The sequence below is a fragment of the Homarus americanus genome, unplaced genomic scaffold (assembly GCF_018991925.1).
Source record: "Homarus americanus isolate GMGI-L3 unplaced genomic scaffold, GMGI_Hamer_2.0 scaffold59495, whole genome shotgun sequence".
Lineage (NCBI taxonomy): Eukaryota > Metazoa > Arthropoda > Malacostraca > Decapoda > Nephropidae > Homarus > Homarus americanus.
The window spans coordinates 580,992-596,587 of NW_024732415.1; the positions used below are offsets into that span (position 1 = coordinate 580,992).

The 15,596-nt window shown below is 37.5% G+C and overlaps 1 protein-coding gene across 2 annotated transcripts; it reads left to right on the top strand.

Moving 5' to 3' along the window:
* Positions 1–2,099: 2,099 nt before the first annotated feature.
* On the top strand, positions 2,100–15,391 carry LOC121868530 (ribosomal RNA processing protein 1 homolog). 2 transcript variants are annotated; one of them, XM_042369216.1, is made up of 10 exons: positions 2,100–2,262; positions 3,517–3,596; positions 4,061–4,204; positions 4,444–4,689; positions 5,195–5,337; positions 5,762–5,847; positions 6,377–6,576; positions 7,364–8,498; positions 8,529–9,067; positions 12,228–15,391. In XM_042369216.1, the coding sequence occupies exons 1-10, from the start codon at positions 2,109–2,111 to the stop codon at positions 12,501–12,503; spliced, it is 3,003 nt and encodes a 1,000-aa protein (XP_042225150.1). In that variant the 5' UTR covers positions 2,100–2,108; the 3' UTR covers positions 12,504–15,391. The 2 variants fall into 2 exon arrangements, with proteins under 2 accessions (XP_042225150.1, XP_042225149.1); XM_042369215.1 differs by having other exon boundaries at positions 7,364–9,067.
* Positions 15,392–15,596: the final 205 nt, after the last annotated feature.

The following is a 15,596-nucleotide window of genomic DNA, read 5'->3' on the forward strand; positions in this document are numbered from 1 at the left end:
TTGGTCCAAAAATACCGCGAATTATATAAAAAAAATCATTTAATTGGTTGCAAAAAAAACGCTTATGATTGGCCGCGTGACGTGTACGGGAATGCATACGCGTGATGATTTATGAAGGAGACGCGCAGTGTGGAAGGTCAGGTAGACGATAATGGCGTTAGATTAATGGAAGAAAATAGAGAAAAATTTGGATACGTATCTCCGTTATTATACATTTGCGACGGTAATATAATTGAAGAAAATTATCTTATACTTAGACGTCTTATTCGAATATGATAATAGGTTAGTGGTAGGAATGTGTGGTGTGAAAACGCAATAATACCCTAGAAAAATATGCTTTTGACTTTCTAACAGAGTTGGGTGCACTTATACAAATTTACCGGATTTTTTGTTTTTATTCCACATTCTCCCTCTACTTCTAAGCCTCAAGTTGACAGGGTAGGAAGAGTCATAACACATTAATTATACTTAGCATTCAAACTCTTATTATCACCACTGTGCTGTACATCTATCTTTGTGTTTTCACTCCGAATCGACGTTTTTTCACTAAACATCCCCAAGTTGAAAAATTTTTCGATATTTTTAATTTGATTTCTCGCGTTGAGACGAGTTACTGCCTGAAACGACGTAAAATAGTTTTATTTAAATATTAAAGGTAACCTTCGGCATATAGTATTTGACTCAATAATTCACCAGTTAAAATGACAAATAACTAAACAAATTCGACAGTTGTGACCATGAACAGACACTTGTCATCCAAAGTGGATATTTTTTCCATCTCAGACGTTGTCTTTCATTATTTTGGTTTAAACTACTATTGAATTTAAGGAAGCGTAAATTGATTTGATTGGAGTGTTGTAGTGTAGTCTCCATTGACGTCTTCTATTTTAACATATGTGGTAATATCGAATCTTAGTAATGAATAGACTCTTAAAATGTTTTGTCAAAAGCTGAAAATGTTCAAAGGAGGGCCACCTGACTGGTGCCTGCACTTCGGCACCTCAGCTACCCTGAGAGATTGGAGCGCCTGAACTTGCCTAGCTTATACTACAGACGGGCAAGGGGGGACCTAGTTGAGGTGTATAAGCATCTCAGGGGGCACTACTCAGTTGAGTGTCCTTACTTGGAGCTGGCGGACGCTCGCCCCACAAGGGGTCACAGCTCAAGATTGAAGAAGCCGCAAGTCCAGAATACCGTGAGGGTTGTAAACTCTTGGAACAATCTACCAGAGAGTGTTGTGACGGCACTGAGTGTGAGCTCTTTCAAGACAAGACTTGACCAACACTGGAGCGGGTTCAGGTACATTCAGGAGCCGGTGCATGCCCAGTATTCGCCAACAGTGCGTGACAGAGACGTGACCGATCGCCCGGGTGGCTAGCGAGCCGATCTTTTGGTGAAGATAAATGAAAAGGAAAAGTAATCAGAGACGTGACCGATCGCCCAAGCGGCTAACAAGCCGATCAGTGGCGAAGAGGATAAAAGTAAAAGTAAAAGTTAATTTGGAGTTACCGTCATGGACCAACAACGGGAACCAGTTCAGATGTGAGGAACGGGCAGGTGTATGGAAGTGTTTGTGTTGGGTCGTATAAGTGGTTTGTTTGGTAATAAAACTATAAAATATTAACCTAACATAACCCTAAGCAAACAACCTTAACGTAACATAACATTAACCTGAACCCATGCATACACCGTATTATTAATATTATTATTATTATTATTATATTTATAGATTACTAAAAGTGGACATAATTGGATTTTTGTACAAAATAAAGATGAATTAAATTATGAATTTAGTCATCCCTAATAATTTATTCATTAAGTACGATTCTTTCTGACTTAAAATATTAGCGGCTTGTGAAGGTTATTGATATAATATAAGAATATCGGCAACTTGAGAACACTTTTAGAAACAATATTGTAAACAACAAGACATCTTTCAAAAAGTTGATAATAAATTTATTTTTATTTATTTCCTCATTATAATCAAAATATACATAAATCATTGGTTTAAAAATATATTTTATATTAGTATTAAGTATTTTTTTATTTACTTTATACGTTAAAATTATTAAAGACTATTGGGTGGTGAAGGTGTACGGTCACCCAGCATGGCTCCAGCAGCGATGGCAGGCCCGGCCAGCGTGGGCAGCATGATGGAGAGATTATTTGCCCAACGCCTTGCCGACAACGAGAAGAAAGTTAGAGACAAAACACTAAAGAAACTAAAGAAATATTTATCAGTGAGGTCGAGTTCTGGACGTGGTAAGAACATCACCCATGAGGTCTCAATGTTATGTGTCACTGATGTTTAAAATTCTTGCTGTTTTGTCTAGTGTAAAATACAATTAACTTACATATAATATACTTCATTATCAGATAGTCGGTACTCGAGTAATAATGTAAATAGTAATAGTTAAGGACAGGGGTTAATGGAAGGGTCGTGTTATTTTAAGTTACTTTAAGAAGAAAAATATTGAAGAAATAGTTGTTTGTTTATACCTTTTAAATATCAAGAAATTTTGGAATAATTGTAAACAAAAAAATTTCTATAGTATTTCTTACGAGGAAATTTGGTGTTGGTTGTTATGTTTAAGGATGAACTTTTGGTAAACTTGCCAGTGAAGAAGGGAACCTAACCTAACCTGTCTTTCCCAACGAATATTCCACATAAGCTGTGAATAACAAAATAACACCATAACCTAACCCCATACACTCCCATCCTAAAAGAGTTAGGTTGGGTAAGGTTTGAGGGTGGCTACGCGTGATGCAGTCGGCACCAAGTGGCAGCTGTGTTAACCTTTCATTAAACTCTTCCATGGTGGGTTTAGCTGCATATTTTCTTCTCTATAGTATTGTATTAATGTTCTTATTATGTTAGGTAGTAAATGACAGTAGTTGTGTCCATTTTATCATCAGTTAGATTGTTTGTTTGTTTTTGGGTGAACCAATTTCTTGTCATTGGGGAACTGAACCCTATTTCTCCCATATGGTATGTTTTAGTATTCGCTCTATGAAAATTCACCAAACGAATGGTTTTAAGAAACCTAACCCATTTGTAAACCGAGGAATACCTGTACTGTATATAAAACAATTTTTAAAAGATATTGCAGCCAGTTTTTCTTGTACCGTATATGGAAGAAAACAATAACAGTCATTGAGATTTTTGTCTTTAATGATCATGTAAACAGATGACAATGATGGCCACACCGAGGTAGCTGTTCCACTAAGTCGTGTCTTCAAAAAAAAATTAGAAAAGTTGTATTTCCTCCAAAGTTTTATTGATATAGAAATGATAAGAAACAAGTTTTTTATAATAATCTTTTTCCACACACTGTTGTAAAGTACTGTATTACCCCAAAATATAACTTAAGAAAACTTATTCTTTACCTCAAGAATAAGCCAAATCAGGCGTAAGAATAAGGTAACTCTTCATATCCTGTTTCCCCCCCCCGGTTTTCCTTTATGATATGTTTGCTATTACGATAACTAATGCTGATTTTGAACCTTTTTTTCCAGGTTTTTCTGATGATGATGCACTGAAGATATGGAAGGGCCTCTTCTACTGTATGTACATGGCAGACAAACCTCTCGTCCAGGTAACTACTTATTGTTCGAGATAGATTTAATAAAGGAGTTTTGACGTCATTAACAAGTATGTGTATTCCATGAAATTTAATACGAAGTGGTTCTTTGTCCGCGTCAGCCGTCCGAATAACCATCGGCTATTTTACCAGGATTCACGGAGATCGTGTATGATGTTGAATGCTTTATCACTGTCTTCTTTAATCATCTTCTGATGTTCCAGGATGTCCCACTTCTCTCATGGACATATATAATGTAGGTTTGGTCAGATCAACATTTTTTTTTAGGTCAATACCTGATACCTAAACAGTATCATAACTTTAAAACATTTGGGTGTTGGGTTTCTTGTCACCTTTAATATTTCATTTGGTTACCCGGTAGAGCCAGACAATTTTATTCATCTCTGAGGGAAACCCATACACAAGGGGTTATTGGGAAAATATCTAATTAAAAATAACTAAATTCCTTCCCCTTGCAGGAGGAATTGGCCGAAGACATAAGCAGCTTCTTCCACGTCTTCAACAACGAGAAGGACTGTCTGTGTTTCATTAAAGCGTCTTTTGTCACGTTTACTCGTGAATGGAATGGAATTGACATTTTCCGTATTGATAAATTTTTGATGGTAAGTACAGTACAGCACTGTCTGTCTCTGTGATTCGAGATAAGGCATTTGAGGAGAAAGATGTAATGAGACAAAAATGAGACACAATATGACAGCAATGAGAGATAGTATGACAGGCATTAGTCAGTCATTATTTCAATTATTCTTACAGGAAACAAATTCCACAATCATTGCATTTTTTTTCTTGAATACTTTATTAAATGTAGAATTGAAGATATTTCTCCCTCTCTCTCTTGCAGTTTATACGGAAGGTGCTGCGGCAAGTGTTCGTTTATTTACGCGATCGGAAATGGTCTCTAATTGCCGTGACCTTCTTCGTCAGAGTTCTGGAGACGACTATGATCTGCCCCGACGATGAGATCAATGAGACTCCCATGGGACTGAAGCTTCATCTGTGTGACATCATTCTGGAGGAGCTGGCAAAGATCGGCGGAGAGAAGCTGGAGCACCGGATTATCCTCATATTCTTACAGCCATATTTCAAGGTGAGTCCGAGCTTCTTGAAGTGCGTTGGTGCTGGGAATTCCATCTGTTTAAATTGCCGCTTGGGACTACAATACCGGTACTTATTTTTAACCATTGTCACTTCATATACCACTACAATACTTATTTTTAACCATTGTCACTTTATATACCACTACAATACTTATTTTTAACCACTGTCACTTCATATACCACTAAAACAATAATTTTTTATCCATTGTCACTTTATATGGGACTATAATACTTATTTTTAACCATTGTCACTTCATATACCACTACAATACTTATTTTTTAACCACTGTCACTTCATATAAGACAGACCATAGGGCCCAGTTGGTGTGTGGGATTTCTTCGCCAATCTACAAGTATGATTCACTTCCCCGACAAGGTTCCTCAGTCAGTAGTCATGGAACATTTATTTCCTGTGATTTGGCCTTAATTAAACCCAAGTAAAGATGTGTACAGTACCAGTAGATGGATGTATTTTGTTTTATCTTATTTCCCCAGGTCTTGGCCTTGTCCAAACAGAAAGTATATTTGAATCGCGTCACCGAGGGAATCATTCATCATCTGATGCGCCAAAGCATCGTGGGAGTTAAACACGACGAGGGTCTGGATGATGGAGAGGCAGACATGGAGGTTGATGATGGGTAGGAACTGTGCTCTTGGCTGTATTTAGTGTGCATCTTTATCTCTGTGCAGTGAGTTGTTTTTGGATTCCCGTTGAAGGACTTCACGGCAATGAAACCTCCATATAATAGTTCTTATATATTTTTTTTACTTTTAATTATCGTCATTATGAATTTATTTTTTATTTTTGTGTTGGCATGTACTGTACGGCTTATCATAAGAGATGTCTACTGTCCTATGTGTCGGCAACAAACACGGTATTCAGTGCAGGAATTTGGAACCAGTCATAGTTCTTGCATGCAGTACATAATTTATATTTGCCTGTGGAGTTATGAAATTATTAAGAGTTTTTTAATCTCCTATATAACTCGCTTCACGCTATTGAGGCCGGGTCACTCGTGCATTTGAATTTATTGATCGTTGAAACGCTCGTGTGTGTTACAGGAGTGAGGAGGAAGAGGAGGATGTCGTTCTGGACCCAAGGGCAGGACATGTGGACGCTTATATACCTCAACTCAAGCCTGATTTTAGTAAGCGTCCACAAATGTTTCAGAACTTGTCAGTTGCCTGTAGCTTTGTCTCAATAATACTGTGATTTCTCGATGATAGTTTCACATGTTTTCTCATTTCTCAATAATAGTTTCACATAATTTTCTAGTTTTTCTTCGTATTTGTCTTATCATTCATTTCATATAGCAGTCTCTTAGCATCAGATCTTTTTATGCGGTGCTTTAATAAATAGCAGTAGGGTGTAGTGTATAGAGTTAAGCTTCTATATCTGTACCTTATTTTTCATATCAATCTATTTTTATTTCACAGTTTTGGGCTGATTGAATACCTGCACACACACTTTTTTCTCATATCTTCAGCTTGTAATCTAAACTACAAATTTCATATTTTTATCTGGTTTGAGCTTCAGTTTGCATCATAAAATCTTTGGTGACTGAAAGAATGCCCCCATGGGTAGGTAAACAAGAAACTTTAATAATAATATGACTTTGACTTTTGTCACTTTTGTGTACAGTTATCATTGACTAATTTGGTCTCCCTTTGATACAGATTTATTAGCTGATGCACTTCAGAGCGTAGGAGCCGTAGCAAAAGTGCGTAAGGTGAATCGTCAACGAATCTACAGACTAGCAAGTCAACTCCGGGATGTGGGACAAGGGTTTTATCCCCTGGCTGTCCCAACGGAATTTGTAGATGACAACGTCGAAGTTCCTGATAGTGAAGTGGAGAAGGCAATGGAGAGGCTGCAGGTGTGTTCCTCCTTAACTTTGTCAAAACCATGAGGACGTCTCCCCCTAAGATAACTTTCAACAGTACACACTACACCCACATTTACCCCATAGTAATTATAATTGTGTATTTAACCCAGAACATCAAACTGCCAACTTTTTCATGGAAACACTTATAGTTCTCCATGTGTGTGTTACTTCATAAAGAATAATGTTGTCTCATTCAGAAAAATATCCATTTCAGTTTGTTTTTGTTTTTTCACTGACATGTGAAAATATATACTGGCACCTTTATGTCAATATGGAATTTGTTGTCATAATCATAGTAACATACAGTAGTCCCTCACTAAAGACTTATGGGAAATAGGGGGCTAGGTGGTGGGCCATGGGACACTGTGTGGAGGGATAAATACGCTGTGCTAATCTGCAGGTACATAAAACTTAATATCGTGGTTGGTTAAATGGTATAGAGTGAAAATTGGGGATACATGGATTCCACAGTTGGCGAAGGTTTACTATGTACTGTATATTGGAATATTCGACCTTTGAAAGAAAAAAATCCTAAAACTCCTCTTTTCTCTGATGATGCCGTCAATCTTGTTAATGATTTAATAGTACAGCCAGGTAGGTAGCTTTTACGTACAGGTGTTAGTGTTGTTGTAAAGGATAGTTGCACAGTGTCATAACGGATACCAAACGAAAAAGTTCCTTCAAGTCTATGCCATAGCTGTTTGTGGTTCCAGTGAGGAGGTTGAATCTCAAATTTTTTCATTTATTGTAATTAATATGTATTAATTTGTCTTTTCAGAAATTTCAGGAAAACTTGGGGAAATCTAATCAAGTGGAAGATGATGAGGAAGACATAGACCTGAGAATCACCAAGAAGAGTTACTCTAAAAAGAAAAAGTTATCTAAGAAAAAGAAATTACTGGCTGCCAAGAAAGCTGAGAAACGGGGGAGAAAACGTCTCTCAAGAAAGGAGAGGAAGGTTTTGGATAAGCGTGAGAGAGGATTGGCCCTAAAGAGGAAACAAGCTGTAGAAGACAAACTGAAACTTGTGGCAAAAGCAGCTGGTATACCTAAGAATGTCATCACCGCCAGTAGTCCAGCCACTGTAGAAAAAATATCAAAAGGGGGAGTTGTGCAGGGTTTTGCAGTGTCTCCCGTAACCCAGAAGGCTAAACAACCAAGTGCCACATCCTCGGTTGAAGAAAATGGCTTCGAGGTAGAATCCACAAAATCGTTACATCCTGGAAAGAAAAGAAAGAACACAGAAATAATAACTAAACCCTTCAAGAAAAAAAAATCTTCATTCACCGTCACTGATTTCAAATCGCCATCCAGAGTCAGAACCGGTGGTGAAAAATCCTCGATAGACAAGGGAACAAATGAGGCCTTATTAAAAACAGAAGCTAGAAAATTCAATGCAGGACAGACAAAGAAACATTCAGATAATAAATTCTCACAAGGTGAAGAGAAGAAGTGTAGTACAGGGATGAGCAATGACAACGCTTCCAAGAACATGAATTTAGGCCAGAACACGTCATCTAAAGAAGGCGGCATATCTACGAACCCCAAAGCTAGTGAGAAATCTGCTAGTGAACTTTCAGAAAGTGTCGGTAAAAATACTGTGCCTGCAATACCCTGTGCTACTAATGGCGAATCACCTCTTTTTCTTAGCAGTGACAAAACAGTGACTGAAAGAATAGCAACACCTGGTAAGAATAAGACAGTGACTCAAACATTAGGAACACCTGGTAAGAATAAGAAGATTGTGACTCAAACATTAGTAACACCTGGTAAGAATAAGACAGGAACTCAAACATTAGCAACACCTGGTAAGAATAAGAAGACAGTGACTCAAACACCTGGTGAGAATAAGACAGTGACTCAAATTTTAACAACACCTGGTAAGAATAAGAAGACAGTGACTCAAACACCTGGTAAGAATAAGACAGTGACTCAAACACCTGGTGAGAATAAGACAGTGACTCAAACATTAACAACACCTGGTAAGAATAACAAGACAGTGACTCAAACACCTGGTGAGAATAAGACAGTGACTCAGATTTTAACAACACGTGGTAAGAATAAGAAGACAGTGACTCCAACACCTGGTGAGAATAAGACAGTGACTCAAATTTTAACAACACGTGGTAAGAATAAGAAGACAGTGACTCAAACACCTGGTGAGAATAAGACAGTGACTCAAACATTAACAACACCTGGTAAGACTAAGAAGACGGTGACTCAAACATCAACACCTGATATGGACGTCAAAGCCACAGCACCCAACAACGCGTCGTCGCCCGAAAGTAACTCGACGGGTGACACAAGTCTAGTGCTTAATTTTTCAGACACCAACCAACAGAAAGGATTTGAAGACGATACAAAATCCAGCCAGAAATCTCCTTGGGATGAACCCTTGCAGGACGGAGAATTTGAAATCTTCGTCAGGAGCAAGAGACAGATGAAGAGGGATAAACACGAGAAACTCCAAAAGGCCAAAAAGGTAAGATAGAGTGAAACTTTACAGAATTATCGCCACGAAGAGACAAGTTCCATTAGTGAAAACTTACTGAAATGTGGGGGAAATTAATACTGTTTAGTCTTGTAGCCAATTAGTTTGATGTAATTGTAAAAGTAAGATTGAAAATGATGGTTTTGTTTACCCCCCAGATTACCCTTCCCACCCCTCATCCATATTTTTTACACTTACATCTTGACTATGTGTATGTTAACCCATTGGATAAGACACTTACTTAAAAAATCAAATTAATATGCACTGTTTAGCTATGCTTGGCAGTAATCAAGTGGCTAATAAATAATTTGCTGTAGAAGGTTAGTATATAGTTACACTAATCTAACATTTAAAGGGGAAAGGACACTGATAAAGTAAGTACAGTATTGTTAAAGTAGAATTCTAGTACCTATAACCTGGCACACTTGGTATTTAAGTACTGTATCGTGTTTGTTGTGCTTTATAAAATCAGTAATGTTTCATTTTGCAGATTGTGTTTTGGTAATAGCCAGTTCTCATTTTTAACTGGTGTTTTATCAGTTGTCATGTTGGTTAATGAAATAATTTGTCAGGAGTTTTTGTTGACAATCTCTTTCATTTAATGCCCACCGAAATGTTTTTACCTGTGAGTCCTGATGTCAAGTGTTAAAGATAGGGGGCCAGATTTACTGACAGTTTACGACACCCATAGTCGAACTTATCGTACAGCAAACGCTACGGTGGCCCCTGAGCACTCGTAAGCTTCCCGGTAGTGGAAATCAGATCGCATAACTCCCATTTTCTTTACTATACAACCCATACCAAAACACACACAGCTGGTAAATGTACTTCAAGCATCACCAATGAGTGTGAAGCTGTGAGGATGAAAGTAATGAATGCTTTAGCTCATGATCGTGCACTCCAGAGGGCAAGGGTGTTTAAGGATCCTTTGGCCCCTCTACAAATTGATGACCGCCTACTGCTTTGGTACTACAGATTTTACATAAGGTTATACAGTACTCTGGCTAGATATTGGTCGAGTGAGGAGGTGGTCTTGTGTAGTCCCACCGGATATGTCTGTTTATAGCTTTGAAGTTTTACACAAGTGATAATTTCCAAAGTGTAGTTGATGACATTGCTAGCTTAAACCAATCAGCGGTGTCAAGAATGATAAAGTGACATTTTCTTCACAATAATGGTAATAATATTCATAGTATTATTATTAGTAGTTTTATTATATTATTATTATATTTTTAACATTAACAAAAATCTGTTCATCAGAGAAATTAAGCCACTTTTTCCTCTGAAACATGTCAAGCCATTATTCTTCTCACGTAGGACTGTTTATGCGTCATCTGCTACCGTGTGTAACCTGTGATTGGTTAATATCCTTCAGAGTATTTGTACCGGGCACAGTGATTGGTCTAGCGAAGAATTGAAACAACTGCACCACAAAACTCTATGGTGGTAGCTTACTGAACTAAACTTCCATTCGGGCACCTTACAAACCATCGGTGAATCACCCATTACCAATGTACCATGCAGTCTCCGTGGCCTCTTGAGATAAAGGGAAAAGGTGCGATCAGAGTTACAGCCATGTTAGCGAGTCTGGCCCCTGATCTGGTTGATATTGTAAAATCAGAAGTTACTGTGAAAGACTGGGATGACTTGAAAATGTACTTGATCACCTGTACTGTACTGTATTTTATTTGTGTCTTGGATGTATTTCTGAGTGTTACAGTGAAACCTCTATTTAACGGACTATAAAGTGGGAAATCCATTATATCGGGGGTCCTTTAGATATGACGCCTCCATCTAACGGACTATAAGAGATGAAAGTCCATTTTATTGAGGGTCCATTAGATATGACACCTCCATCTAATGAACTATATAGAGATGAAAGTCCATTATATCGAGGGTCCATTAGATATGACACCTCCATCTAATGAACTGTCTAGAGATGAAAGTCCATTATATTGAGGGTCCATTAGATATGACACCTCCATCTGATGAACTATATAGAGATGAAAGTCCATTATATCGAGGGTCCATTAGATATGACACCTCCATCTAATGAACTATATAGAGATGAAAGTCCATTATATTGAGGGTCCATTTGATATGAAACCCCTCATCTAATGGTTTATATGGATAGAGAAGTCATTATACAAGAGGCTTCACTGGAACATAAATCACCATAGTAAATCATAATACTGTGTCTTTTCTTTCTTACATTCTGACAAGTTTAGGAGGAGAATATGACAGGTGGGGACCAAGTTCAAGATATTTATAAATGCATTTGATGTACAGTACAGTCTGGGTCAAAAGTTTGCTCTCCTCAATAAAGAAAACCGAGTCGGGAACAAGTCTCCAAACTTACCCTGACTGTCATCTAGTTAGTGTTTGGAGTCGATGCTGCTTCAGTTTGGGAGGGAGCGAGCTTTTGGCTCTTGACTGTACACTGACAAAGGTTATTTTTCATCAACAGTTTTCAGTTATGGATAAAAGATAAAGTAATTTAATAAAGATTTTGAGTTGATTATATTATTGTATGTTTTAATTAAAACCAAATCAACATTCTTATAGACATTACTAGTTGCTTAGACTGGAACTATGTGTTGGTTACAACCTTCCAATAATAAATGCTGAATCTGCAGAGGCTCACACATCAAGATAATTGGCCCTGTGGTCTTGTAGTTATTTATCAGGAATTAAACTATAAACTCCCACAGTAATATTTCCCCTTAATGTTGCAATGCTTTAAGATACAGTACAGTCACCTGCACTTTATACCTGGTACAGTGGCTGGCATGTTTTGAGAGATGTGGCCACTCTGTGTTTGTTTACGTCATATTAAAATTCCCAGAATGGCCCTCAGGAATGTCACAATAGTAGACAGACTAAGGATGCTAGATAAACATTCCACAGAGTTGCCACATCTCACAAAACATGCCAGCCACTGTACCAGGTATCCCTTGTGTGTAAGAGAAGGGCACCTTTTTAGCGAGGTATTTCATCTGTCAGGTATACCGAGACAATAATATTTAACAGTCAAGGTGGAATCTGGAGTCACTTGCTTATGCTTAATATTTCCATTTCTCATTATAAGTTTAAGTTCATCAGATTCTCTAAACAGTGATTCGCATTTAATGAACTTTATTTTCCGTTACAGAAATTGTCCAAAAAAGGTTGTGAGAAGGCGCGCACAATAAGCATTAATCTGAGGGAGAATAAAGAACACGATTATAGTGATTATGCGCGTACCCTGAAAGCCAGTCCGAGCATTCCTTTTAATGCCAGCTTACAGCCAAAGGCCCCGGTACTTAAGCCATCTCCATCCCCAATCTTAGTGAGGAAGCCCCTACTAAAGAAGATAAAGTCAATGGCATCATCTGCATCCCCAAAGTTTAGACGAGGCAAGAGGCCAATAGCAATGGACTTTTTCTAATTCATGATCATTAGTACTAACTTTGTCCCAGGCCAAACAAGATCACCACCATTACCAGCATAAACCCCTGGCTTGTGGGGAGTTGTGTTTACTTCCACAGATTGTGTAGGTATGGTAGGTATAGAGACATCACTTATAATTTGTCACTTTTATGTTTAGGTATCAAGGCATCATTTATGTCATCTTGCATCAAGTGTATAGTGTTATTGAGATTCACAGGAACTGAAAAATGGTATTCATCCTGGAGTCCAAAATAATTTAATAACCTTCATTTTAAAAAAAAAAAAAATGACATATGATTGTCGATCCTCATTCTTATTTCATTCCCCCTTTTTTTTTTTTCCTCTAAATCTGGCCACCTTCCTAGTGTCACAACCCCAGGATACAGTACCACACTTTTGTAGGTCCTGGAGGTAAAGTCGCCTGCACTTTATACCTGGTACAATGGCTGGTGCATTTTGTGAGATGTGGCAACTCTGTATTTGTTTACATGGTATTAAAACTCCAGGAACGTCGCAATAGTAGCCATACTAATGATGTTATATAAGCATTCCACAGCGTTGCCACATATAATACAGTAATATGCACCAACCACTTTACCAGGTATAAGTGTGGGTGACTGTACATATGTCGTTGAATGAAAATTTCCGTCATAACGTAGAAAATCTCAATTATACGTCATCATACAGTATTGTATCTTTGCATATGCACAGTACTGACATTATTATTTTAATAACTGATGTATTGTACCTATATACTTACATAATTTTAACTTGACATTCATCTTTCAGTCCTAGGTTTAAGCTTCATATAGGGCATTGTACTTGCATCCGAGGCGTTTACAATAGCAAGAACGTATCGCCAGGTTTCTCATTTTCCCATGTCAGTCCACAGCTCCAACATTCCTCTATCAGATGGCAGGCAATGTGGATACGCTTCCAACATGGTGCAGTCAATTCCCGTAACAACTCAAGGGGCAGAAATCATGCAGTATAGCCTAAAAATTGAGCCAAGTTGAGATATTCAGACATATGCTCTTGCTATTCTATGTCCCTCATCTGTTTTAAAGTGAATTTTTATTTATTTTCATCCTGAAGAGTTGAAGTAATACCAAATGTTAGAGTATTTGTCATGGATACATTTCAAAACGATTAGTGTTAAATAAGGAGATGGTAGACTAATTTTGTACGTGTGTGCGCTTGTTGAAAACTTTGCCAATTTCGGTGCCAGCCACTTTCATTATCCATAATAACTTTGTAAATGTGATTCAATATTCTGTTGATAATATTGAAATAAAATGAACGTTCAATTAGTCTTACCAATTTTGTATATATTCTGGGAAATTGACCACCAGTTTACCTGTAGTACTTGTTCGTCTATTTAAACTAGGGATGCATTCCTGGAAGTGTGTATTGTACTACTTTATGTTAAATCCCCATGAAACAAACTCTCTTCTACTTGATGAGAGGATATGTTCCAGAGCTAATTATACCCTTAAAATTCTCATTGATTCAAACTTAAAATGGTAAGAATTAACATTAAAATATCGTCACTTTTTTCTAGCAGGCTTTTCATTTATTGCCTTGGCTATCAGTGAAGGTGGCTTTAATTTTCTCTGCATTTCTTTTAAATTATATGAATAATTCACTTGTTCACTTTAAAAGCACGACCAAGTACTGTCACTGACTCCCAACTTAATTCATCTTTATGATTTTGTGCAAGACAACATAACACAATGGGCGAGGGGGTTTGACAACCCTACCGAGACAACAGGGGTCAAGGTGGCGGCACACTGGGCACTTTTCCTCTCAACACAGTCTGGCCACCAAAACAGACATTTTCGTCACACTGAGAATTCCTGTTGTGGTTCTGGGGCGATGTTCCTTCCACTTTGTCTTTCTTCAGGGGTTTTTGCTGAAGTGCTCATGTCTGTGGTCCCACAGAATAGGGTAATCCCTAGAGCTCTCCATTAATTGGTGCTGCTCTCCACAACTCTACATAACCTTCCTAGAAGACAAAGTGGCAGTGGCTGGCTGGTCAAAGAAGACCCTGAATAATGATTTAATAATACTACAGAGGTTTTAAAGTAATGAATAAATAGAAACGTGTCACTTTTATGTGATATATTTCAAATTAATATCGTTTCATGATTTACATATTTCAATTTTTACATAAGTATTCAGCAATAATCCGGCCAGCAAAGGTCATCGCTGGAATCCTGCCGCTTGCTGGGCCGTCAGGTCAGTGGTCTGTGAAAACAGCCAACATGTTGGGAGGAAAGTGGCCAGTGTGCCACCGCCTTTACAGTGTTCATTTTTATATTCATAGGGCCCTTCTGTAAAGATACCTATTGGGGTGAGTGTACTGTACCTGTAAATGTGTACCTAACATTACTTTTGAGGGAGATAAAGGTAGTCAAGTATAATACTGGCTGTTCTTGTGTACTGAAAGCTCGTTAGGAACGGTATACACCGTTCCTAATGAGCCTTTAGGAACAACATTCACCTTCACTGTACATTATTTTATGTATCTTATATAAAGGAGAACTGCCTTTAAAACCATATCTGAAAACATTTGTTGATTTTCCATAAACATTACAGTAATGTACTAGTGCTAACTGCTTTTGATTCAGACTGGGCTTTGGTTAATTTGTCCACCACAATGTAATGCAAACTTCTTAGTTATAATTTGTTACATTTGTACATAATATAAATCGAGAAATACTAGATTTTTTTTCAATGTAGTAAAATCATGGTTAGGAGAGTACAAAGAATCATGAAATTTGGCAATGTTTAATATTCATCTTTGTTGGAAAATATTATTGCTGCGTGAGTGAATGGTGTAAGTATTTTTGTACAATTGTTAAATATAATTATGTGAGTAATTAATGATTTTTTTATTTGACATTTTTGCATGCATGGTATTTATATAATTGTTTTAATACAATTATTCACACCAACTCATGGTAAGTCCTCCCTGCCCATTCATACCTTACTCCCTCCCAAACAAGTCTTTTGTCATGTATGGTACAGACAACAGATCTTTGTCTTGACCCAAGCTGTATGATATGAAGCAGGTGATCTGGTACCACTG

What these genes read in the sequence shown, in the direction of transcription:
- LOC121868530 (XM_042369215.1), top strand. Translation starts at nt 2,109, where the DNA reads ATGGCTCCAGCAGCGATGGCAGGCCCGGCCAGCGTGGGCAGCATGATG. An exon ending in GACATGGAGGTTGATGATGG is followed by an intron (nt 5,338 to 5,761) that starts GTAGGAACTGTG and finishes TGTGTGTTACAG; the next exon opens with GAGTGAGGAGGAAGAGGAGG. An exon ending in AACTCCAAAAGGCCAAAAAG is followed by an intron (nt 9,068 to 12,227) that starts GTAAGATAGAGT and finishes TTTCCGTTACAG; the next exon opens with AAATTGTCCAAAAAAGGTTG.